The sequence below is a fragment of the Carassius gibelio genome, chromosome A7, assembly GCF_023724105.1.
Source record: "Carassius gibelio isolate Cgi1373 ecotype wild population from Czech Republic chromosome A7, carGib1.2-hapl.c, whole genome shotgun sequence".
In the NCBI taxonomy this organism is placed as follows: Eukaryota; Metazoa; Chordata; class Actinopteri; order Cypriniformes; family Cyprinidae; genus Carassius; species Carassius gibelio.
Genome location: NC_068377.1, coordinates 36,818,075 through 36,843,802, shown reverse-complemented (window position 1 = coordinate 36,843,802; position 25,728 = coordinate 36,818,075). Strand labels below are relative to the sequence as shown.

General features: G+C 38.6%; 1 protein-coding gene across 1 annotated transcript in view; it reads right to left on the bottom strand.

The window, feature by feature from the left end:
- Positions 1–25,728, bottom strand: part of LOC128017540 (Fc receptor-like protein 5) — a 240,785-nt gene that overhangs the window by 200,238 nt on the left and 14,819 nt on the right. The window contains exon 3 of the mRNA XM_052602944.1: positions 24,891–25,127. Coding sequence (XP_052458904.1) covers positions 24,891–25,127 — 237 coding nt within the window. The remainder of the gene's footprint in view (positions 1–24,890; positions 25,128–25,728) is intronic.

The following is a 25,728-nucleotide window of genomic DNA, read 5'->3' as shown; positions in this document are numbered from 1 at the left end:
CTAACAGCTTCACTCTCAATCTGGATGAGTGTCCTGAGTTATAGATTCACTTCAGTTATAATATACACTGAAGCGGACAGAGTACACAGCTTCATTACTTCACATTACTAGTAAAAGTACAGATTCATAAAATTTTACTCAAGTACAAGTAAAAGTACTACAGTCAGATGTGTACTTAAGTACTTGTTTTTAAAAGTACTTGAGTACAAGAGTACATTTTCTAAATATTGCATTACTGCTGCCACAGTGCTTACATGTATGTACAGAAACATCCTACATGTAGTTATGAAAACTGTTAATTTTAATACTTTGGAGAATGTAAAAGAGTTGAAAGTAAAATCAAGTCATTTTCATCTTTTCACCATGTTGCTTTATTTAATATTTCTCACTTGCCCACAAGGCAATAGCACAATGGCAACGCTCTGACAAACCTCTGCTAGAGTTTTAATGGATTTTTTGGCACCCACATTTGAACCTGACTGTGTTAAACACACTGCATACTCAAGAACATCAAAGCAAATGCTCAACTTACATTAATGTGTAATATCAGAAAAGAAAATTCAGCTAACAATTGTTTGTACATGCGAGTTTCTCAGTTTTATCATCAAACAAATCAATAAACCTAAACCAGCAAAGAAGACAATATAGCAATGTTCAGACACACCCCTGAACCTGACTGTGTTATACATGCAGCATAGAAGAGAAAATAATAATGATTAAAGAAAATCAGCTAATCAGCTGTGTTTAGGTCCGTGTACAAGGAAGGAAAAATGAAATTCAGCTCATTTGAGTGACAGTATTAAGCAGCTTCCTCTCACACTGACATACAGGCAAAGGCAGGAGAAAATACTTCCAGCTGAATAACACCATTGTCACACACACAATCTATGTTTTAAGTGTTTTAAGTGTTCTGATGTACATGATATTCATCCAAACATGATATTAATCCTGATAGTCATCCAAAATTAAACAAATTCTGTGAGTTCCTCATTCTACAGTAAATTTTTATGACTGGATTCCTCTCGTGGAAGAAACAGGAACCTAGATTACTTAATGTAAGCATAAAATTAAAATTGTATTTTGTAAATGTGTGTTTTTGATCTTGTGAACGATTCATCCATTTATATGTTTGATTTTAATGTCACCTAGTAATGTTTCATCAGAATCTCATCAGTGACTTCTCTCTGGTGAAGTGTGCTGGACTTTAGTTCACTTAAATCCACCTTCAGTGTGTGTTAGATACAAATGATGAACAGAACCAAATCCTCACTCCATCCTCCTTTTTTGATAATTGGTTTAACTCTAAAGAAACAGTTCTGTTTCTACTTTACTTCTGTTTCATTGTGACTTTATTAAATGCAGCTGTCACTCTCATTAATGACTGTCCTGTGTGCAAATCTTACTGTATCCACTTCTTTAAAACCAAAATCATTGATATCTGTCTCGTAAAGAAAAATATTTTGCAGAAGTTCTCCATCCTTCTTATAAGAACAGATATGTAGCTGATACAGAAGAGTATTAGAGAAGTGTTGAGGCACAAATATTGATTTAAATGAGCATTAAACGTGAATCTGATCACTCACTTAAAGGTTAAACAAAAGTTTTATGGCTGCCCTTCTATTTTTAGCATTAGTTTTTTATAGGATATTTTTTTTTTTTTATAGAATTTAAGATTTACTGCGTGTGTGTGTGTGTGTGTGTGTGTTTTAAAGGCAACTGCACTGAAGCATCAAGAAACAGATGAGCTTCTGTCAGTCACACTGAGACTGATCATTCATGAAAAGAGAATAACTTAACTATGATTTTCAGAGGTTTGTGTATTATATTGTGTTCAGTTTACTGTAAAACTGAAGTACAGATTTGTTTACAGTAATCTTAATTACAGTATCTTATTTACGGCAACGGTTTCAACCCTTGTTGTTGATATTAATTACATCAAAAATATTTGTAAATATTGGTTTAACATAAAACATTAATATTCATATCCAATATGTGCTGTTGTATTCACAGATCATACAATTGCAGACTGTACAACATTTACATAATTTAAGAGTGTAAAAAGTGTGCTGAAATAAAAGTGCAATGTAATGAAGTCATGTGACAGTCAGATTCACTATTGTTGTATGATTTGATTTGTTTCGCATGAAGAAAAACAGAACAGAGTTTATACTGAGCTAAATTTGGAAACAGTAAGAGTTTTTCATTTTGATCAAAACCACAGTCTCTCAGTTGGACATGTGATCATATTAGAGAGAGTTTATGAGGACAATGATATTAAACTCACCCTTCACTGAGAGAGAAACAGCAGAGCTTGATTGTGATGAGACTGATCTTCCTTCTATGTGTCCTCTACACGTGTACTGACCCTCATCAGATGATTCAGATCCTTCAATAGTGAGAGTGTTTCTGTCTACAGTGTTACGCTGAGACGACTGTAACTTTACACTGCCTTTATACCACTCAAATCTCCAGTCTCTGTGATCAGACTCAATCACACACGTCAGAATCACTCTCTCTCCAGTGAATACTGATCTGTCTGGAGTCACAGTCAGAGTAGATCTGGGTAAAGCTGTGAAGAAAGACAAAAATATGAAGTGACTCAAACACCTCTTTCAGGGAAAAATACTTAGTAAGTGAGCTGTAAAACTACAATTTATTATTGTATGTCATATTACATAATAATGTTTTCTTTTTTTTCTTTTTTTACTGTCATCAGTTTTCTTATTTCAGTTTTTTGAGGAGGCTCTGGTTAAGTCTTGAAGGATCTCAGGAATCTCAATCCAAACGACTGGTAAGGGACTACAACGAGTTACTTCCCGGGTGTGATACATCACAGACCCAGATAAACCTGGCCCGAGGAACATTGAAAACTAGGATGTTCAGTACAAAACTCTCTCTCTCATTCAGATCGTCAGATCAGCCCCAACTGTTCCATCAATATACTTATTTTCACATAGCAATGAGAAGCGTTATAATGGGACTCGCGTACGGTTGCTATGCTTTATTAAAGTTTTAATTAGAACAAAACCATATATTAAAAGCTAACAGAAGCAGTAGCATTTACAAACAACACTGTATCTACAAGAATGAGACAACAACAAACATACCATTAAAAGCTGTGTTTGCACAGGTTCTGAGCGATCCTATTCATTAATATTCTACATAGTAAAATCAGTAGTGTAATATTTGCAGTGTTAAAAGTTATTAATTACCAAAGAGTTGAATTAAAGATCTACAGTGTTAAACAGCACTCATGTTCAGTGTTATTATATGGTGTAATTTCACTTTTACACTAAAAGTGGGAAATAAAAAACCCGCCAAATCGTCTGGACTCCCACCTCAGTGACTGCTGACTTGAGAAACGAAGCGACGCCATTTTTTTTTCGAGTGACCAAGACGGTAAGTTGGATTGCTTTTTTATTGATAAGAAAACACTGGAAAAACATTTTTGCTCATAATTTTACTCAAAGTATGACTGGTGGTGAACACATTTAGAAATTACTAACTGCAAGTATTTTGTCAGGTTTAATGTCAAGTTCGTGAGGTGCAGAGATGTATGTTACGTTACAGAAGAGTTAAAGTTAAAGTTTCTCATGCCGGATCAATTTCCTGAAAAAAAAGGTGATTTCCGTGGAAGATAACTTTTTGGAATATGCTTACAATTTATGTTATAACCTTAAATTCTTTTAGCTTCTTTCATTGTGGTTCGCTGACACACGGTCATCTCGCACCTGTTCCTGCCTCTGCCTGGGGGTTAATACGAATCTGGCACTGAAGACTGGAAATGGGTATAAACGGAGGTCGGAGCGATGAGATAGGAAGCTTTGAAACAGTTCCAGCCGGATAGGTATACTGGAGATAATGCATGGAGCAAGGCATTTAAGAATGGCTTCTTGGGAAGCCTGTTTGGTGTTTGGTCTGTGGTATGACCGGCAAGGGATAATCGTCCCTTGTTTATGGTTTCAACTTCTCCTGCATAGTCTGAGCGGATGAGTAAATTCAGACCATTCAACCGCCCAAGGATGGCTGTTATGACTATGGGATACATTTCATAATGCTGTGGAGACTGCTCTTGACTGTGGATTGTGGGAACTGAGGCTTTTCAGAATCAACCCAGCCACCACCATATTAACTGCTGAAGTCTGATTAGGGTGTTGCATCAGTATACAGTTGGAGATGCAGATATTATTTAACAAAATATTCCATTTGTTGCCGGAGGCATAATTCCATTGCGTGTTTATCTAATGTGACTTTGTCGTAGGGGAAGGGATGGTTTCTGCTTTTGACAGAATATCTGGCGTGAAGGATTTCCGTTGAGGTATTATCTGGATGGCATTATTAAGATTGGCCTAGAAGTCCTGGTAGCTGATGCTTAGTGCATCTGTCTAGCTCAGATGAAGTTTGAGGCTTTGAGGTTTCTACTCTGATGATGGAAGGCAGAGTTCAGTGAAACGTAGATTAGTGTGGACATCCTCGTTATGGTGGTGCCAGCAGGGACTTTCTGAGGGGCATTTTTTTTTTACCAGGAACTTTATTTAGTTCCTGGTTCCTGCGGTGGAAACACACCAAGTACAAGGCCGAAGCCCCTAGTTCCTGGGTAAAGTTTCTGCGGTGGAAATGTGGCACAACATCCTAGGGTTGCTTCTGCAATCGAATGTGGCTGACAGTGAATAAATGCCACCTTCCCAGGAGCCTCACCAGATTCATGATGTATAGGCAAGACTTGGCATTTAGTGGTATCGGCTTTGGCCGGCCAAGCTCCGTGGCTTGCTAAGTAAATGAGTATTCCTTGGTTGTGATGATATTAGAATTAGAGTGTCATGGAGAGAAGATAAGTTGATTTAATTCATCCTCTTCTGTTAGTGGCTTGTCGACTATGTCAGGTTCTTAATAGGAGTGCGGAGGTGCTTTTCAAGGCAGTCTGCTGGTGTTGTAGGGTTATGAGGGCAGGAGTTTCTTGCATGGCTCAGTCACAGAATGAGCAGGTGTGAAGGTGCCTGCAGTTAGATGAGAAGCAGCCCTGACAATGGCTGAAAGAAGGGTGGAAGAAAGGATGATGGGATGAAAGGATGTCTTTGAGGGGGGTCGAGGATGAGAGGATATGAGGTGGACATGGGGGGGGGGGGGTAGTGGAAGGTAGGGAGATGAAAATGAGAGGTTAAGAGAGGATAGAATAGGCTGAAGGAAGAGTGGAAGAAGGGATGTTGGGATAAAAGTATGATTTTGTTTGGGGTGTGTTGCAAGATGCATGCAGGGAGGGAGGGGTGGGAGGGGTGGATATAGGTTTTGGAAATTGGAGAAAATTGGAGGTTGAAGGAGATCGGCTGGTCTGTGTGAGCAAACACTATAGAATATGCAATGCTCAATAGGTCGCTCAATCGCAGGAAGCCCCGCCTTTTGAATGAAAGAGTTAATCAGTAAGTCAGCACATCACAACAGTCAGTGATCTTAGACATGCGCTTAGGACTGCATGTTCGCACTGACTGATTTAGCCTGAATAAGATAGCAGTGCTGTTGTTAGCTGCAGGCTTGTCCACCTGTTGTTAGTTGATGAAAAGCTCATAATGAACAGTGTTAGGCAGCAACTATTTACTGAAATAATATTACACAATCTGCTGTGAAACTGAACTCTGCTGTTGTTGTTCTGTATGGATAGCGAGTGTCTCCATCTTTGAACCAGTTGTATGTCCACTGAATGTCTCCTCTCTGTATGTCACATGTGAGAGTGACTGTCTCTCCTCTGAACACACGCTGATCTGGAGACACCTTCACTACAGCTTTAGGTCTCTTTCTATTAATACACATATGAGGAAATATTAAAGGGGGGGTGAAATGCTATTTCATGCATACTGAGTTTTTTACACCGTTAAAGAGTTGGATTCCCATGCTAAACATGGACAAAGTTTCAAAAATTAAGTTGTAAATTTGAAGGATTATTTCTGTTCCAAAAATACTCCTTCCGGTTTGTCACAAGTTTCAGAAAGTTTTTTTCGAGTATGGCTCTGTGTGACGTTAGATGGAGCGGAATTTACTTATATGGGTCCTAGGGCACTTCTGCCGGAAGAGCGCACGCTCCCGTATAGCAGAGCACTGTGAGCACAACAGACATTCACTGATCAGAGCGATTCACTGATCAGAGCGAGAGCGTCGCGAAATGTCACCAAAAGGAGTGTGTTTTTGGTTGCCAGGGCAAGACAACCCTGCACAGATTACCAAAAGAAAAAACAGCATTAAGGGACCAGTGGATGGAGTTTATTTTTACAGAGCATCAGCGGAGTTGTGCAAGTGTTTTTGTTTGTTCCCTGCATTTCGAATATGCTTGTTTTACAAACAAGGCCCAGTTTGAGCCGGATTTGCACATCGTTTATTTCTTAACGATAATGCAGTCCCAACGGAAAAGGGTCACGATCGTGTGTTGGAACCGCATGCGGTGAGTAAAACGGCTTAAAATATCTCTGCTTCCTTGTTAGTGTGTCCGCCTCCCATGCAGAGACCCAGGTTCGAGCCCCGCTCGGAGCGAGTCGTTGCTGATGCTGCTCTCGTTCAGTTTCAGCCTTCACAGCTGTCACAGCTGTCACAGCTTCCAAACGCTCTCAACCCAAAAGCCTACTCGCGCTCGTGATTCTTTAGCTCCGCCCACACGTCACTGTACTTTGTTCACAATAGTGTCAACCAACTAGCTCATACGTATAATCAGCCTCTTAGGTCAACATCAGATCAATGAATGGGCTCTCCATGGGAGGGATCCTATCAGGTCATCACAAGGTTACACTATCATTGGCTCTCCATGGGGTGTTATTGTATTGATTGTAGAACATTTGTTAACAGGTATAAAGGAGTGGTATCACAGACAGTGCCTTGGTTTAAGATTGTTTGTAGGATGACATGTTAACATAACTGCTGAAGAACTGCTACACTGCTACCTTCAATAAATTCTTCTCCCCACAAGAACTTTGGTCAAGCTTACTTATTTTATGTATTAGAGAGATCTAGTACATTGGTGAGCCACCTAAACTACTGCTCAGCCAAATATAGCAAAATCTAACACCTGTTAAGACATTTTCAGTAATTTCTAGTTATTACTGTAAATTCCCTTTACAGTTAATTTTTGAAATTTCCTTTGCATCATGGGAACTTTATGTGATGTAAAACACCACATACAGAAACTTTGTATTTTTTTAATTGCTGTATGGTACTGTATTTGCTGTAATTGCCTCTGTGGTGCCATTCCTTGGAGGTTTTTAATTTTCTTCATTTCCTATATTTGGATTGTCAAGATTTGTCTTACAGTGAGCTTTTAACACCACAGAAACAGAGCGAGCACTTAAAGTACTAGAAATATACCAGCATCAGTTTACTGTCCACAGAAATAGAGTAGGGTAAAAATATATGTTTGTATGTCTGTGTTTTTTTGCATAGCGGTAACATAAACTTTGTTGTTTCAATTAACACATGACTTTGTCAGCTTTTTGAATTACCAAATAAAAATTATTTTAACCAGCAGCACTTATCTTATATTAACATGAAGTTAATTAATGTCAAATTGTGATCTGATGTTAGTTAACATTGCCAAATAACCTTTTGAGAAAATAAATTGATATGTTAGCTAGGTTAAATAAAAGCTTTATTACTACCTTTCTAGTTTTAGCATTAGTTTGTTATAGTTTTGATGGAATTTAAGATTTATTACAATGTGTGTGTGTGTGTGTGTGTGTGTGTGTGTGTGTGTGTGTGTGTGTGTGTGTGTGTGTGAGTGTGTAAGCCTCCTCAGCCGGTACATTGCCTCTCCACTGCCAAGATCTCGTTCACGCCTCCTCGTGGCACACATGGTAACTGGTCCCTTGCGGTTCCAGCCTAAGCTGTACGGGATCTCGGAGCAGCAGTGGGCCCCAGAGACGTGGCATGCAGGCCCATCAGTGAATGGAAATGCCCTGCTGCCTGTCAACCACTGTCCCAGCTATGGGTAAATAGTCCCAACTATGGGCAAATAGCAAAGACCCCAACGGCGGCGCAGGCGGAAGATGGTGGTGTGAGAACCACCACAACGGCTGGGAAGGCGGAAGAAGGCAAACCCCCTGCCACGTGGGTTAACTCGGGAGGGTACAGTGGCCAGGGGAGTAAACCCCGAAGACAAATCTGCACTTGGGGACAGGCATAGGCGGAGTCCAACTGACCGGACCACCGGCAGCCCCCTGCAACTTCCTGCCAGATGAAGGTCGTCATGGGTTCCCTCATGCCACTGGAGGTCCATCTGGCAAGAGTGAAGATGGTGGGAGTTAGGTCTGCGCACCCTCACCCTCACCTTAATCCTCACCTATGCGCAAGCTTCTTGCTCCCCCCCCCCCCTTAAAAGTCCTGTGGCGATGTGCAATGGTGGTGGGCACAGGCCAAGGATGTGGCTGGGAGTGTCTAGCCAAACTATGCACACAGGCGGCAATGGAGTGATGGTCGCTAGGACTGCGGGATGGAGCAGCGAGTCTTTTCGGCAGCTTCCACTGCGACTGAGCAGCCCCACACTGCTCACCCCTGTGATGGGGAAGGACCTGGAAAAGGTGGTCCAAAAATTGTCTGCTCCCCACACTCCGGACGGTAAACTGCAACCGTCGGAGCATCCCCCCCTCGCGGTCGAAAAATTAAAGTGAAAAAAATAAGCTAAGCATTGCTTCGTGGAACGTTCGTACACTGCTGGACCTGGTCGAAACCCCGGACAGGCCCCACCGCAGGACAGCACTGGTGGTCCTGGAGCTTGCAAGATATAATATCGACATTGCAGTTCTCAGTGAGACCAGACTACATGGGGAGGACTCCTTGACAGAGGCTGGTGCTGGGTACACCTTCTTCTGGAAGGGGGTCCCCGAAGGCATTCGTCGTAATCATGGAGTTGGCTTTGCTGTGAAGTCTAAACTGCTGCAGCGCATTCCGGAAACCCCTATCGGCATCAATGAAAGATTGATGACATGGCGCATTCCCTTGGCAAAGGAACGCTTCGCTACTCTCATCAGTGCATATGCTCCAACTCTTGATGCCGAGTACAACATCAAAGAGGATTTCTATAGAGCTCTTGATGCCATCCTACAGAAAACCCCAGCTACAGACAGAATCATACTCATGGGAGACTTCAATGCTAGAGTGGATACGGAGCATATGGTATGGAGTAAAGTCATCGGCCAGCATGGTGTGGGGAAAATGAACCACAACGGGCTCAGATTCCTCTCTCTCTGTGCAGAGCACCAGCTGGTCATCACTAACACCATCTTCCAGATGAAGAACAGGCTCAAGACCACCTGGCAGCACCCCCGCTCAAAACACTGGCATCTCCTGGATTACGTGATTGTCCGTCAAAAGGATAGACGAGATGTCCTTACCACTCGTGTTATGCGCGGAGCTGAGTGCTGGACTGAACACCTCATGGTCAGATCCAAATTACTCATGAGTATTCAACCTTGTGTTCCGAGGCGAGCCCCAAACAATAAACTAAGCTGCACAGCGTTGAACAACCTCACCATCAAAGACAACCTCCGACGGCTCCTTGCTGAAAACCTCAACATGATCCCGGAGGAATCAGCTGATTGGCCAGCTCTACGCCAGGCTATTCATAACGCTGCTTCAGAGGCGCTTGGCCAATCAAGGAAACATCACCAGGACTGGTTTGACTGGAACTCAGCTGAGATGCAGTCACTTCTTAAAACCAAGCATGAAGCCCATAAAGCTCTCTTGTCCTTCCCTGGATCTCCTACCCATAAAGCCACCTTCACTGCTGTAAGAGCAGAAACCCAGCGAGCCCTTCGGACTATGGAGAACATCTGGTGGGTGAAAAAGGCGCACGAAATCAAACCTGGCAGACTGCAATAACACTCAAGGCTTTTACGATGCCACAAAATCATTGTACGGCCCCAGGAAGCGGGTGATTGCTCCAGTCCGATCAGCTGAGGGGTCTACGCTCTTCAAGGACCGCCACGAGATTCTTGCCCGTTGGGTAAATCATTTTGAGAATCTCTTCAACCACACCAACCCTGTTGACCAACACATCCTGGATAATCTGCCAGACTTGCCACCAACCATGCACCTGGATACTCCACCACTTTTCTCAGAACTCCGGCAAGCTAATTCAGGGCTGAAAAACAACAAAAGCGCTGGACCCGATGGAATCCATGCAGAGGTTTTCAAACATGGAGGATACACCCTCACGCGTTGCCTGCACCTCCTGATTCAAAACATCTGGGAACATGGGACCCTCCCACAGGACTGGAAGGATGCTAACATTGTTGTCATATACAAGCAGAAAGGAGACAGAGCAGTCTGTGGCAACAGCCGTGGGATATCTCTCCTCTCCATCGCAGGGAAAGTACTGGCCAAGATCATGCTCAGCAGACTGGTTGAGCACATCTCAGAAGCTGTGCTTCCGGAAACGCAGTGTGGCTTCCGGAAGACCAGATCCACAACAGACATGGCTTTTGTCTTGAGGCAGCTGCTGGAGAAGAGTCGAGAGCATCACAAAGACCTTTACGTAGCCTTCATCGATCTCAGCAAAGCCTTTGACACCATCAACCGTGAGCTGCTCTGGAAACACCTATCCAAAATTGGGGTACCACCCAAGTTTCTCAGCATCCTACAGCAGCTGCATGATGGGATCCAAGCCAGAGTCCTCATGGGAGAACTCCAATCAGAGTCTTTCGGGGTAAACGTTGGGGTGAAGCAAGGCTGTGTCCTGGCTCCGATGCTCTTTAACATCCTCCTCTCTGCCATCACCTGCCTTTTCCACCGTGTCCTGGGACATGAAGACGGTGTCCATGTGGAATACCGACTTGACGGAAGCCTCTTCAACATTCGTCGGCTTCAAGCTCACACAAAGACAAAGACCCGCCAGATCTGTGAGCTTCAGTATCCTGATGACTGTGCAGTCTTAGCCCACAGCCCAGACTCTATGCAGTACGCCCTTAACACAATATCCAGTCTGTACCAATCTTTCGGCCTACAGGTTAACACTCAAAAAACCGAGGTCATGTTCCATCTCACCACCCCCGTTCCCACACCCCCTAGTTTTCACATAAATGGTGTTCCACTTAAATCAGTGGACCACTTCACCTACCTCGGCTCCACTCTGTCCTCAAGCAGCTCCCTTGACACAGAAATACACACTCGGATAAATAAAGCCTCATCATCTTTTGGACGCCTACGCAGCAGGGTTTTTGAAAATCGTATCCTGAAGGTCAGTACCAAGGTTGCTGTTTACAATGCGGTATGTCTCTCCACTCTTCTTTATGGGGCAGAGTCATGGACCTCATACCGCCAGCACATCATCCACCTAGAGGCCTTCCATATTCGCTGCTTAAAAAAATCCTCAGCTTGTCCTGGAAAGACCGAATCCCCCATACAGTCATCCTCAGCAACACCAACTCAATCTGTATGGAAGCTGCTGTGGCCAGAAAACATCTGCGTTGGATAGGGCACACCATACGCATGCCTGAACATCGCCTGCCCCGCCAAGTCCTTTACAGTCAACTAGTGGGTGTGAAACGTTCCGCTGGAGGGCAAAAGCGTCGTTTTAAGGACTATACCAGGGACCTCCTAAAGCGGGCAAACATCCCCCTCACGAAGCTAGAATCTCTGGCACTTGACCGATCAGCCTGGCAGGCCACCTGTGCCACTGCGGTCTCTCAAATACACCAAACCAACCAAGACCAATGATCCATGAGGCGAATCAAGAGACACCAACGGGTTGGCTGGTACCCCCCTGGTATCTGGTTTCCCCTGGTCCATCTGCGGTCGAGTGTGCGGATCAAGGATCGGACTTTACGCCCATGAGAAGTGGCACCAGCGGCAAGGTTGCTGAACCCCCACCCCCCATCCCTATCCCTGGAGCAAGCGTTATCATTGAACACGATGGACAGCTAAGAGTGTGTGTGTGTGTGTGTGTGTGTGCTCTTGTTTTTGTGACATATCAGGACACAACTCTGTATAATGACATGGGTATGACACAGGTATTACAAGGAGAGGGTGACTTATTAGGACATAACCCATGTCCCCATTTTTCAAAACGCTTATAAATCATACAGAGAGTTTTTTTGAGAAAGTAAAAATGCACAAAGTTTCCTGTGAGGGTTAGGTGTAGGGTTGGTGTAGGGCCATAGAATATACAGTTTGTACAGTATAAAAACCATTACACCTATGGGATGTCCCTACTTTTCACAAAAACAAGCATGTGCGTGTGTGTGTGTGTGTGTGTGTGTGTGTGTGTGTGTGTGTGTGTTTTAAAGGCAATTGCACTGAAGCAACAAGAAACATCGAGAAGCGTATGTCAATGATAAAACAGACTGATAATTCATGAAAAGAGAAGAACTTTGATTTTGAGATGTTTTCATATGTCAGTTTACTGTAAAACTGAAGCACAGATATGTTTACAGTAATCTTAATTACAGTAACTTATTGGAAACAGTGTCAACAGTGTGCATTAAATGTAAGATTGATTTTCTTTTTGTTGATATAAATTACATAAAAAATTTTAAATATTGGTGTAATATAAAACATTGATATTCATATCCATTATGTTCTGTTGTATTCACAGATTATGCAATTGCAGACTGTACAACATTTACATAATGTAAGATTGTAAAAAGTGCAATATAATGAAGTCATGTGACAGTCAGAGTCACTATTGTTGTATGATTTGATTTGTTTCACATGAAGAAAAACACAGAACAGAGTTTATACTGAGCTGAATTTGTTAAACAGTAAGAGTTTTCCATTTTGATCAAAACCACAGTCTCTCAGTTGGACATGTGATCATATTAGAGAGAGTTTATGAGGACAATGATATTAAACTCACCCTTCACTGAGAGAGAAACAGCAGAGCTTGATTGTGAGGAGTTTGGTCTTGTATCTCTCTGTCCTCTACACGTGTACTGACCCTCATCAGATGTAGTTACTGCTCTGATAGTGAGTGTGTCTGTGTTTACAGTGTAACGCTCAGACGACTGTAACTTTACACTGTCTTTATACCACTCATATCTCCAGTCTCTGTAATATGTCCAGTCATATCTCTGGTCTGTCAGGCCATTTCTCCATCTCCAGTCTCTGTAAGACTCAATCTCACACGTCAGAATCACTCTCTCTCCAGTGAATACAGGACTGTCTGGAGTCACAGTCAGAGCAGATCTGGGTAAAGCTGTGAAGAAAGACACAAATATGAAGTGACTCAAACTGCTCTTTCAAGGGAAACATTTTGTTAATGTTTTATAAAACTACAAATCATTACTGTGTCATATTTCATAATACTGGTTCTGTTTCATTTGTGTACTGTCATAAGTTTCTCAATAGATGTTTTTTTTTGTTTGTTTGTTTTTGAGGAGGCTCCTGTCGTTTCAAACCCGTGAGACCTCCGTTTATCTTCGGAACACTGTTTAAGATATTTTAGATTTAGTCTGAGAGCTCTCAGTCCCTCCATTGAAGCTGTGTGTACGGTCTACTGTCCATGTCCAGAAAGGTAAGAAAAACATCATCAAAGTAGTCCATGTGATATCAGAGGGTCAGTTAGAATATTTTGAAGCATCGAAAATACATTTTGGTCCAAAATAGCAAAAACTATGACTTTATTCAGCATTGTCTTCTCTTCCGGGTCTGTTGTGAGATTTCAAAACACTGCAGTTTGTGATATCCGGTTCGCGAACGAATCATTCAATGTAACCGGGTCTTCTTGAACCAGTTCACCAAATCGGCCTGAATCATTTGAAACGGTTCGCGTCTCCAATAAGCATTAATCCACAAATGACTTAGGCTGTTAACTTAAAATAAACCAATTTCCCGGAGTAATGCATGCACTTAAACAGTACACTGACTGAACTGCTGTGAAGAGAGAACTGAAGATGAACACCGAGCCGAGCCAGATAACGAACAATAGACTGACTCGTTCTCGAGTCAACAACCGGTTGCATCAGTTTTCGGATCACCAGTAGTTCTTTCGGACAGTTAAATTCAGTAAACTGGTTGAAGAAAACGGTTCACCGGTTCTTTTGTGCTCAATGTAATGGGGTCATTGTCGATGATTGCCCTTGATTCAAGCCTTCGGTTTACCCGCGCTCATAACACTAGCACAGAATCAGTTCAGAATCAATCACCAAAAAAAAAAAAACAGTTCGGTTCATATGCTCTTGTGTGTCATTCTGCTTCACACTGAATCACACATGCTCAGTATCATCAGCTCCTCGCGCATCACAGAAACGGTTCTTGACTCGTGAACGAGTCAGTCTATTGTTCGTTATCTGGCTCGGCTCTGTGTTCATCTTCAGTTCTCTCTTCACAGCAGTTCAGTCAGTGTACTGTTTGAGTAAATGAATTACTCCGGGATATTGGTTTGTTTGAACCCAGAGGGAGTGTCAGACACAGTTTCATTGGAGGGACTGAGAGCTCTCTGATTAAATCTAAAATATCTTAAACTGTGTTCTGAAGATGTACGGAGGTCTTATGGGTTTGGAAAGACATGATGGTGAGTTATTAATGACATAATTTTGATTTTTGGGTGAACTAACCCTTTAATGTTTTGGAGCTGCGTCTGGGTTTTAAAGATGCCTTATTATGTATTCTTTGGCTGCTTATATTTTTCCCTCATTATTATTCTGTTGCCTTAGTATTCTTTGTGAGGATAAATCCAGAGAATACAATATGATGCACCGTGAGTTGAGTTGCTAGTAATTTATGGCGTTATTTTTGTGCCTCAATCCTGAGTGAGTAATTGTAAGTTTTGAGCACAGAGAAATATATTTTGCAATCACATTACATTATATTTTGTACAGAAATTAACAATCGCAAAAAAAAAAAAATAAAACAAAAAAAATAGTTTGAGCAAAGAAAAAACGATTCCGTGCTCAATAAATGCACTGCATTTATTAAGCATTGAATTAAATAAGTTCATAAATTCACTTTAACATGGTAACATTGGAATAACATCATGCTATTGAAGCATGTGGTTCACTTGCAAACATGCAAGTAAGCATGCAGACAGGCTGTTATCAATTTACCCACAAAATATAATGAATAGCCAAATGAATACAGAGACCTCAATGCATCAGGGTTTGAGTATGAATTGGTCATTTTGAGTAGAAAATGAAATCCAGGTGTCACAAAACAATATATTCATAAGACAAACAACAAATAACATCTAAACTAAACAACTAACAACAAGAGCAACCATAAAACTGTGTAAATACAACTCAAAAAGAGTGAAAAATTTAACATTTTCAATTATTCATGCCCCATTGCATGATGGGAAATATGAGATCATAACTATTACTTAAAGAATCCTTGTAAACATAACAAACGGTTTCAAGTAAAATTTACTTATGAGCTCAAACTTTAATTTCTACAAGCTTAAATTGAGTACTAACATAGAATTTACTTTATATGTTTTAATTCTTGCCTTAACTTAATTATTTAATGTAGAAATTAAAGTTGTTTTTAGTATGTAGTATTTACTGCAACACATTTTATTTATCATTGGTAACTTTCTATTCTATTTCTATTCACTTTATTTTTAATTATTATAAAATAATAATTCACCCTCTATCACTAGCTTTGTCTGTTCTATTTCTTTTATATCTAATTTTTATTCTGTTTATTTATTTTTTTTTAAATAATTAAAAACCTTGCTATGTGTACTGTGTTCGACACATTCTGTCCATTTTTATGCTTTTGGCCTTCATAGACATGATTGTTTTTACAAACAAATGGACAACTCTAAACTCAGTTGTGTATTTCAGATGCTGTCATATCCTACAAACTCCTCATCTGCAGAGAGAAACTGCCACTCAATCACACTAAAACACACATAAAGATGGATCATAGAGGACGGTGAAGATACATTATTTCACTGGACATGGTCTTCATTACACTAATTTCTGTTTCTATTTTAGTTTTACTTTAAGTATTTATTTATGTTCAGTGTCAATTGTCATGTTTTAAAGTATTCTGATAATAATGGTTAGCTAATGGATTACTATAATTTTTGCTAGAATTTCACGTCATTAAATAAAATAAAATACCTAATTTACACAACATGCTGTGGTTTCTATGAAGCTAGAATATATTTCAAGACCAGGCAGACAGCGGAGTAAAAGAAATAGTAATAAAAATGTATTCAAATAGTATTAATAAAACTAATATTAACTATAGAAATTTAATAATATTCATAAAAATATATATTTTGCAGTACTGTTTAAAACCATTTATCTTAAAGAGTGTATATTCAGTCATTATTTATGTTCTTTAATTCACATATTACATAATTTAAAAGTGCACAACATTTACATAATTTAAGAATATAAACTTTCAATAATGTCAAATAGGTTTCTTTATGAGGACAGTGATATTAAACTCACCCTTCACTGAGAGAGAAACAGAGCTTGATTGTGATGAGACTGATCTTCCTTCTCTCTGTCCTCTACACGTGTACTGACCCTCATCAGATGTTTTAGATCCTTCAATAGTGAGAGTGTTTCTGTCTACAGTGTAACGCTCAGGCAGCTGTAACTTTACTCTGTCTTTCCACCACTCATATCTCCAGTCTCTGTGATCAGACTCAATCACACACTTCAGTCTCACTCTCTCTCCAGTGAATACAGATCTGTCTGGAGTCACAGTCAGAGTAGATCTGGGTGAATCTGTGCAAAAATACAAAAATATAAACAGCTATTTCAGTGAAAGAAGGTGGTGAAGGTAAGAAACATGCAGGCTGCCAGCTTTTCCATATTATTATTATTATTATTATTATTATTATTATTATTATTATTTTGCATACATTGCTATAATTTTTAATTGTTCATGTTAAGTTTTGGTGTTCATTTTAGTAGCCTAGGCTAAATAGTTTACCAATTTAAATAATGTTCTTGAAAACTGTTATTCAGAGCAGCAGCCCCACAATTAACGTTACCTTGGGATAATAGTATAAACTGGCATGGAGCAGCACCATTTACTGTGAGCCGCTCTGAGAAACTTGTTGTGCTTTAAAGGGATACTCGACCCCAAAATGAAAACGTTGTCATTAATCACTTAACCCTGTAGCTTCAGCTTAGGATAATGTAAGATCAATAGGACTTTATGTCATAGAAATTCATTTTAGCCGTTTGACATTTGCATATAAATCGTAGACATGGCCTCACATTCTACCTTTATGGATGCTAAATTGCCAAGCGTTTTCCCCCCACTATCAAGATAATGTTAAATAGCAACACTCTGCTCCTCTTCATCGGACTTCAAACACATTTCAAAGATATGTTAATGACCCTCAGGGCCAGACACCACGGCCTAGCTGACCAGTGGACCACCTCAACACTTACAAATACACACATAAAAACATTGTCTTTATCTAGACAACAATTAATCAGTTACAAATGTATCTGGTATACAGTATGCATGTTTTATCTGTGCGTTTCCTTATTACATTAGTCTAGTTACCACTGTTTATTTGTAATAGTTAAGCTCTAAATGCTAATATTCAGGCGTATGAATGTATCTTTGATTTAACATCTTCTAGATGATTCATTCTTAGTATCAAAATGATCTGGTCTTTATTCCTCAAACCTTGATGTACTCTATGTAATAATGAAATGCACCATACTATTTATACCATATTTTGGGTAAAACTACACCAATTATTCAGGAAGCATGTGATAAAGCATGCAAATGATGTGTCACAGGGACAAAGAAACACTTCCCCGCCGAAACTATACACCTTGTGACTGGTCAATCTAACCAAAATGGGTGTTACAGGGACCTCTTCCACTCCCAGGAAGTGTGCTTCTTTTAACTTGCGGTTCCCTGGAGATGGAAATATTGCGACTCCCCTTCAGAGGGAATCCGTTCTTCTGGCAATTTTCAGCAACTTTGTTGATTCACTTCGGAGCAGGCAACCCATGGATGAAATGACAAGTAAACGCTTGTTAACTATTTAGATGTGCTTATAATTAATGTGATGAGATTCTTTGATGATTCTTGACAGGTTGTGATTTAGATGAGTAAATACTACTATGACTTTCCACTGTCTTGCGCTGAGCTCTCTCTGACTCTACAGTGCGCTCTCTCTCTCTCTCTCTCTCTCTCTCACTTGTTCTCTCTATCCATGTTTTCATGTTTTCATGTTTAATGTGTATATGTTTGTGTCTAGTCAGATGTTACATGTTCCACTGTAGTGTAGTTTAATAAACATCCATATGTATTCACACTTGGTTGTCTGTGTTTGCTGCTCACGGGACGAGGTCACTTTAAAATTCTGGTTTTAATACGTATTCTGGAAGGAATATATTAGTAGTAAAATCATTTTTGATTAATGATAAACACTGTCCATCCTGCAGAGGAACAAATCTTTTTATTGTACTATTAATGTTATAATGCTACAAGTAATTCTTGAGGATGAATAAGATTAATAATAACCTGTTATGATGAATTCAATAGTTCATCTAAATATGAGCTAATTTGTTACACTCCCATGTCATTCCAAACCCGTAAATGCTTTGTTCGTCTTCAGAACACAATTTAACATATTTTGGGTAAAAACGGGGAGGCTTGTGACAGTCCCATAGACTGCCAAGTAAATAACACTGTCAAGGTCCAGAAAAGTATGAAAAACATAGTCAGAATAGGCATCTGCCATCAGTGGTTCATCTGTAATGTTATCAAGCAATGAGAATACTTGTTGTACATGAATAAATCAAAAATATAAACTTTATTCAACAATTCCTTTGTCAACAGTCTCTTCTGTGGGGCAGATGTGGCTAAATTAGGATACAATTAGGAGTCATTCGCAAACTATTAAACATTAAATTGTTGGTTACTTTAGAACTAACCTTCATCTGGGAGATCACAGGGATGTGTGAATATTTGATTGGTTAACTGTTTGCCTATGTCAGATTTATTGCATGACTCGGTCAGAGAAAAGCTGTTGCTTTCAAACATTGTTTAATGTGTAATGGTGAAGGGATAGATCAAACAGGCCAACTGATGGACGGTTTGCAGAAATATTTTATGCTCCCTTGTAAAAGTAATTTTTAATATTTTTAAAATACAAAAATACAGTAGTTTATTTTGATGCATCTTTGTCCAACCATGCATATAGTGTGTAAATACATATATTGACACATTTGTGTCTTCTGTACGGTGGCCAGGAAGTGCAAAACAAATCACAAGTCTGAAAACAAAATAACAAATTATAAATGCAAATGCAAATCTAAAAAAACAAAATAACAAGTCAGAAAACACAACAGCAAATCAGACAAACTGGAAGTGCTAGGTATAGTTTGAGACAGCACCATTCGTTTTGCATCTGTGTTTGTAATTTATTATTTTGTTTTCAGAATTGTGATTTGTTTTGCACTTCTCAGCCACCATAGTTCTGTTTATTGAATGCAATTTCAATTATTCTGCATCTGCTAAATGAAAAATGCTGCCTTCAGAGGATGCATTCCAAGGTAGGAAGGCATCAAGGCACGTCCGAAATCAATGTTAGCTTCAGTTCCTGTCTCCTGAGATGCCTTCATCTGGCCAATTTTTGAAGGCAGCATATCTGCCTTTGATATCCCACAATCCTGTGAGTTCCATCCTGTGACAGTTAAGCCAAAAAAAAAAAGGTGCCATCTGTAAATTAGGGCCGGTCGTCATTTTGCGTGTAAATGTGTTTTTGATCAACGTTTTCCACTTTTTATGTAATTTCTAGCAAGAAATCAATATTGCAGTAATGAAAAAGTTCTCTATATGTTGCTGTAGATCATTAAACCATTACTCTACCTCAGAAGCCTGTCTGAAATCCGTTTCATGAGGTGCCTTCATGCAAAAACTCTGCCTGCAAAGTCATTTTCTGATGCGACAGCGAGACAGCGAGTCAGCTGACTAAATTTTTGGATGCAGCAGGTAGAACACAGCAACAAGGCAGAGGTCAGACACATGAAGCACAACAACAATAGCTTTGGCCGCTTTTTCAATTGTATCGAAACAGTGGTTCGGAGCATGTATCAAACTGCCAAAATCCCATGATTTCACTAAATGAATCATGTGAGTTCACTGAGATAACCCCCAGCCACGAACCACTGAACCAGCTTCATGCTTCTACCTGATCCCGGACCAGTTTTATGAATTTGTAGACATTTTAATGAAAAATTTGTGTAATTAAAAGAATGAGTAGCAGTTAATGGTCTTTTATTGGCCAGTTTATTATTTTATATTATTTATATTATTTTATTATTGTAATTGCATTTAATGTATAATAATTTCAATAACACATTTGCAATGGGTTTCTAAAATGTTTTGTTGCATTTACACAGCTTTGACCAGCAGATGTCAGATTTCGAGCAACTCGAAACACTGAATCATTTTGTGAAGCAATTGAAAAGATTATTTTCTCCCATCACTAATCAACATGGTCCTGCTGGTGACCAGACAGGGGCGCTGTGAACCATCCAGTTGAAGATCTTCAGCCTGTTTGTCATGAGTTGCATGAAATGAACTGGCATCCCTTCACTGAGAATCCTGGACCTGTCGTGATGCTGCTGCTCTTGATTCAATAGAAGCTAAAGACTTAATTGAGCTGTTCATTTCTGATGAACTTATTCAGATCATTGTAGATCAGACCAACCTGTGTGCAGATCAGTGTATTCAGGCTATGGATGGTACTTCACAACATGCTACAATTTATCGATGAAAGCCTGTCACAGTTTCAAAAATTTAAATCTTCCTGTTTTTCTCTCTGTTATCATTCACAAGTCTGAACTTGATATGTCCTGGTCTAAAGATGAAATGTTAGCTACCTGCTACTTTAGCAAGGTCATGTCTCACTGCAGGTTTGAAATCATTTGTAGTTTTCTTCCCTTTAATGATAATACAGCAAGGCCAGAAAATAGCCGCTTTTCCACTGTTGGGCCAGTGCGAGCCAGGGCTTCAAACGGGCCGGTTGAGGCTAATAACCTTGGACCTGTAGCACAGAGGCCAAAATAGCTTTGCGTTTCCACCGTTGGGCCAGAAGCTCCACTGCGCTTCACTAAAACCCTTTACACACCTCTCAGAAACAACGTCATGCAACGTCATCATTTCATCAGTAAAGAGAAGTTATCAGAAAATTATCAGAATAAAAAGCTGATGTCTGATTTCTTCAAACGGTCCTATTTGTCATGTTTACTATGGTAATGCACATCATGCATAGCCATTTGCATCGCTTCTAAATATTTCTGGTTTTGGTATTATTTTGGTATACTTGTCCAAGCTCTTGTTCTCTCCAGACTGGACTATTGTAATGCTGCATGTACTATCAAGCCTTTGCAACTGATCCAGAATGCAGCGTTACTCCTCTCCTCATCAGGTTACACTGGCTACCAGTAGCTGCTCGCATCAAATTCAAGGTACTAATGCTAGCCTACAAGACTGGCACGGCACCAACATACCTAAACTCACTGGTTAAATCTTATGTGCCCTCCAGAAGTTTGCGCTCTGCAAGTGAACGACGACTTGTGGTGCCATCCCAAAGAAGTTCAAAATCACTCTCACTGACCTTTTCCTGGACTGTGCCCAGCAGGTGGAATGACCTCCCAATCTCAATTCGTACAGCTGAGTCTTTACTCATTTTCAAGAAACATCTAAAGACTCATCTTTTTCGACAGCACTTATCCAACTAATTCTAGCACTTACCTTTTCTTTTCTTGTCTATCATATTCTTAGAAAAAAAGAAAAAAAAAAACCTGGCTATGTGTTCTGTACTGGACTAACTGAGACTTGTCATGGCACTTGTATAGTTTTGTTGTTCTCTTGTTGACCTGGCTGCTTCTATTGTTCTCATTTGTAAGTCGCTTTGGATAAAAGCGTCTGCTAAATGATTGCGTAAAACGTGGAACATTTTAAATTCAATTATCAGAAGGAAAAAAACAAGTATTGGATTTCCAAACAAATTTATTGATAAGGGTAAAATAATTAAAAATAGTGATGAAGTCGTGGCTGGCTTCAATGAATTCTTTGTGAACGTAGGCCCTAATCTGGCTGATGACATAATCCCTCCACAAGAGGGCGATGTCTCCCAATTTCTTGAAGAAAGAAATCCAGCAACTATTTTTTTGAGAGACACTGATAAAACCGAAGTACTTGATATTGTCAATAACTTTAAGAATAAAACATCAAGAGACAGTAATGATATTGATATGTTTATAATTAAACAATTAATTGTAGTAAAAGTAGATCCCATAGTATATATTTCCAATCTCTCTCTGAAATTCGTTTTTTTTCCCACAAAGATGAAAATAGCTAAAGTCGTTCCTATCTTTAAAGCTGGTGAACAGAATCTTTACACTAATTATAGGCCAATTTTCTAAAATTCTGGAAAAGATATTTTCCACCAGATTGGACAGTTTTATTGATAAACATGGGATCTCAACTGATAGTCAATATGGTTTTGGATCAAATCGTTCTACATCTCTGGCTCTAATTGACCTGGTGGAAGAATTAACAACTAGTATTGATGATAAGAAGTTTGCTAAAGGTGTATTCATTGACCTTAAAAAGGCCTTTGATACAATAGATCCTCACATTTAGCTTCAAAAATTGGAAACATAAGGAATTAGGGGAATAGGACTAAATTGGATAAAAAGCTATTTAGAACATAGACAACAATTTGTGCAGATGGGAGAGGTAAAGTCAAAGCTCCAAAATACAATATATGGTGTACCACAAGGTTCAATACTAGGACCAAAATTATTTATATTATACATAAATGATAGTCAAAACTTCTGATCTGTTGAAATTCTTAATCTTTGCAGATGATACAAATATATTTTGCGAAGGAGATAATCTCCAACATCTGTTGAAGATTGTCTCTCAAGAGTTGGTTAAGCTTAAATTGTGGTTTGATTTAAACAAATTATCTCTTAATATAAAGAAAATCAAATTTATGATTTTTGGGAAACGTAGAATTCCTGAAGATTTAACTATTGAAGTGTGTGATAACACCATAAGCTCAGCTGGAAACCACAAGTCAATTGCATTAGTTCTAAATTGGAAAAGATCACTGGTATATTTTGTAAAGTGAGACACATATTGAACCAGGAAACAATGTATATTTTATATTGCGCGCTTTATTTTCCTTATTTGTCATATTGTACAGAGGTGTGGGGCAATACTTATAAAACCACCCTAAAGACGATATGCACTATGCAGAAAAAGGCAATGAGAATAGTTTGCAATGTTGGCTATAATTTACATACAAATGATTTATTTTTTAAATTACAAACATTAAAATTTTAGTGGATCTTAAGAACACACAAATTATGTACAAAGCTAAAAACAAAGTACTTCCTAATAATATTTAAAAATGGTTTAAGGAAAGAGATAGTAGATATAATTTAAGAAGGAGAGGAAATCTCTCTCAATCAATGGCAATCAATGTCTCATTTCCTCTTCAAGAGGTTGATATGAATTACCACACAGTCTGTTTCTTGCCATTTTGCATATATTTAAATTTTTATTTTATTTTATATTATATAGTGTGATTTATTTTCAGATAAATGTACTTCAAATGATTAAGTTTTTTCTCAATAAGGATAAATTATGATATCTTGCAAGAGTAATCCGTAGCCGTTTCAAAGCTAGATGTGTAAAAGGGGAAGGCAAATATAAGTTAGCTTCTTCCTTCTCCTATCTTGTTTTTTTTTTTTCTTCTTTCTTTTGAACATGCTGAGACTTTAAATTTTATTATTTTCTGTTAAAATATGTTTTGTTACTAATGATCATGTTCTGAAGAAGAAAAAAGAAAAAAATAATACATTTATTCATTCATTCATTAATTCATTCATAAATGTAAATGTAAATTTAAAAAAATAAAATAACAAATATTTTTATTTAACCACCTGAATAGATTACATCTGAGGGAAAAAGAAAGGATGTGATGTTCAGAACATGGTAACTACAGTAATTATCAAAGTGATAAGTGTTGCCCTCTGGGGGCATTTGGACAAGGGATTTTTACACAAGATTTGAGTAGAAAAAATCATTATGAATATATAATTTTATTTTTCTTAAAAATGTTTTTCCTAACTTCAGGCCTTATTCTCATGTCATATATAAATGTGATGTTCTCCAAAACAACACACTTTTTCTTACTGGTGAAAATCAGATGGTCAAATGTGTTTTCTCTCAGGTACATCGGATGAACATTACTCTCATCAACGTAGTCCATAACAACAACAAAATCTTGACTCCATATAGTGTTTTTGGGGGGGAAAATCCCAGGCATTTTGAGCAGAAGGATTATAAAAAATATGTTGTAATATAAAATTAAATTAAGTAAAATATATTAAATCTATCTTTCTGTACTTTTTTACTTAATTTTATAAAATATATAAATTAAAAAAGGAGTACTTTTACTTTTACATGAGTAAAATTATATTATACGCATCTGTACTTTTAATCAAGAACTTGATTTGTGTACTTTGTACACCACTGTTATACAGTAAATTCCCATTTTATGACTGGTTTCCTCCTGTGGAAATAACAGAGCCCTATAGTTTACTTAATGTAAGCATGAAATTAACATTTTATTTTGTAAACGTCTGTAAAATGTTTTATTTTTTATTTCTGTTTAATTGTGACTTTATTAAATGCAGCGGTTACTCTCATTAATGACTGTCCTGTATGCAAATGTTACTGTATTCACTTCTTTAAAACAAGTATCAAAATCACTGATATCTGTACTGTATCTGTATTATAAAGAAACATATTTGGTCATTCTGGATTTGAAAAAATAATGATTAAAAATGAAGTCCTTAAGTCATCTTATAAGAACAGATATGTAGCTGATGCAGAAGAGTATAAGAAAAGTGTTAAGCCACAAATATTGATTTAAATAAGCATCAAACGTGAATCTGAAGACTCACCTGAGACAGTCAGTGTAACAGCAGCACTCTTGATCTTTGCTTCACAGCTGTATTCAGCTCTATCAGACAGAGATGTGATGTTGTAGACTCTCTCAGTGATGTTTGGGATGACAGAACCATCTTTAAACCAGCTGTATATCCACTGAATGTCTTCTCCTCTCTGTATGTCACATGTGAGAGTGACTGTCTCTCCTCTGAACACACGCTGATCTGGAGACACCTTCACTACAGCTTTTACTGATAAACACAGAAGAAAAAGCATTGCAGTATTATGATTACTGCTACTAAATCACAACATTGTTAGGTAAAAAAAACAACACAGCGTTAAATTTGATATATGGTTTGCTTGTAGTTTGTGTAAATACTGTATATGTGTGTATATATGTATAAACAAACTGAAAAAACATCAATATTTATATTCTGTCTATACATGTATGTTATTTTGTATTCACATGTCACATAATAGCAACTTGCACAACATTAACAACATCGGAATAATTTTTTACATGCAATAAACCTTCAGTATAACTAGTGAAACAGACTTTTTATGCTAAATTTGTAAATTTATGAAGACTATGCTGTAATATTTTATGTAAAGTTGGTCTTCTTTAATCAATTTCACTGAATTAAAAATGATAAGCTCAGATAAAAGCAATGTAGCAGAATATGTGTTTGAGCCATGCATGTGGTCTGTTTCACATGAAAGAAGTTATCAGAATACATTATAAAAGATTATTACACATCTTGATTCTGATTGGTCAATCACGCCATCCAGCGGTATGTTATTCCCAGATAACAACCTCAAAAATTGAATAACTCACTGCTCATCCAAGTACTA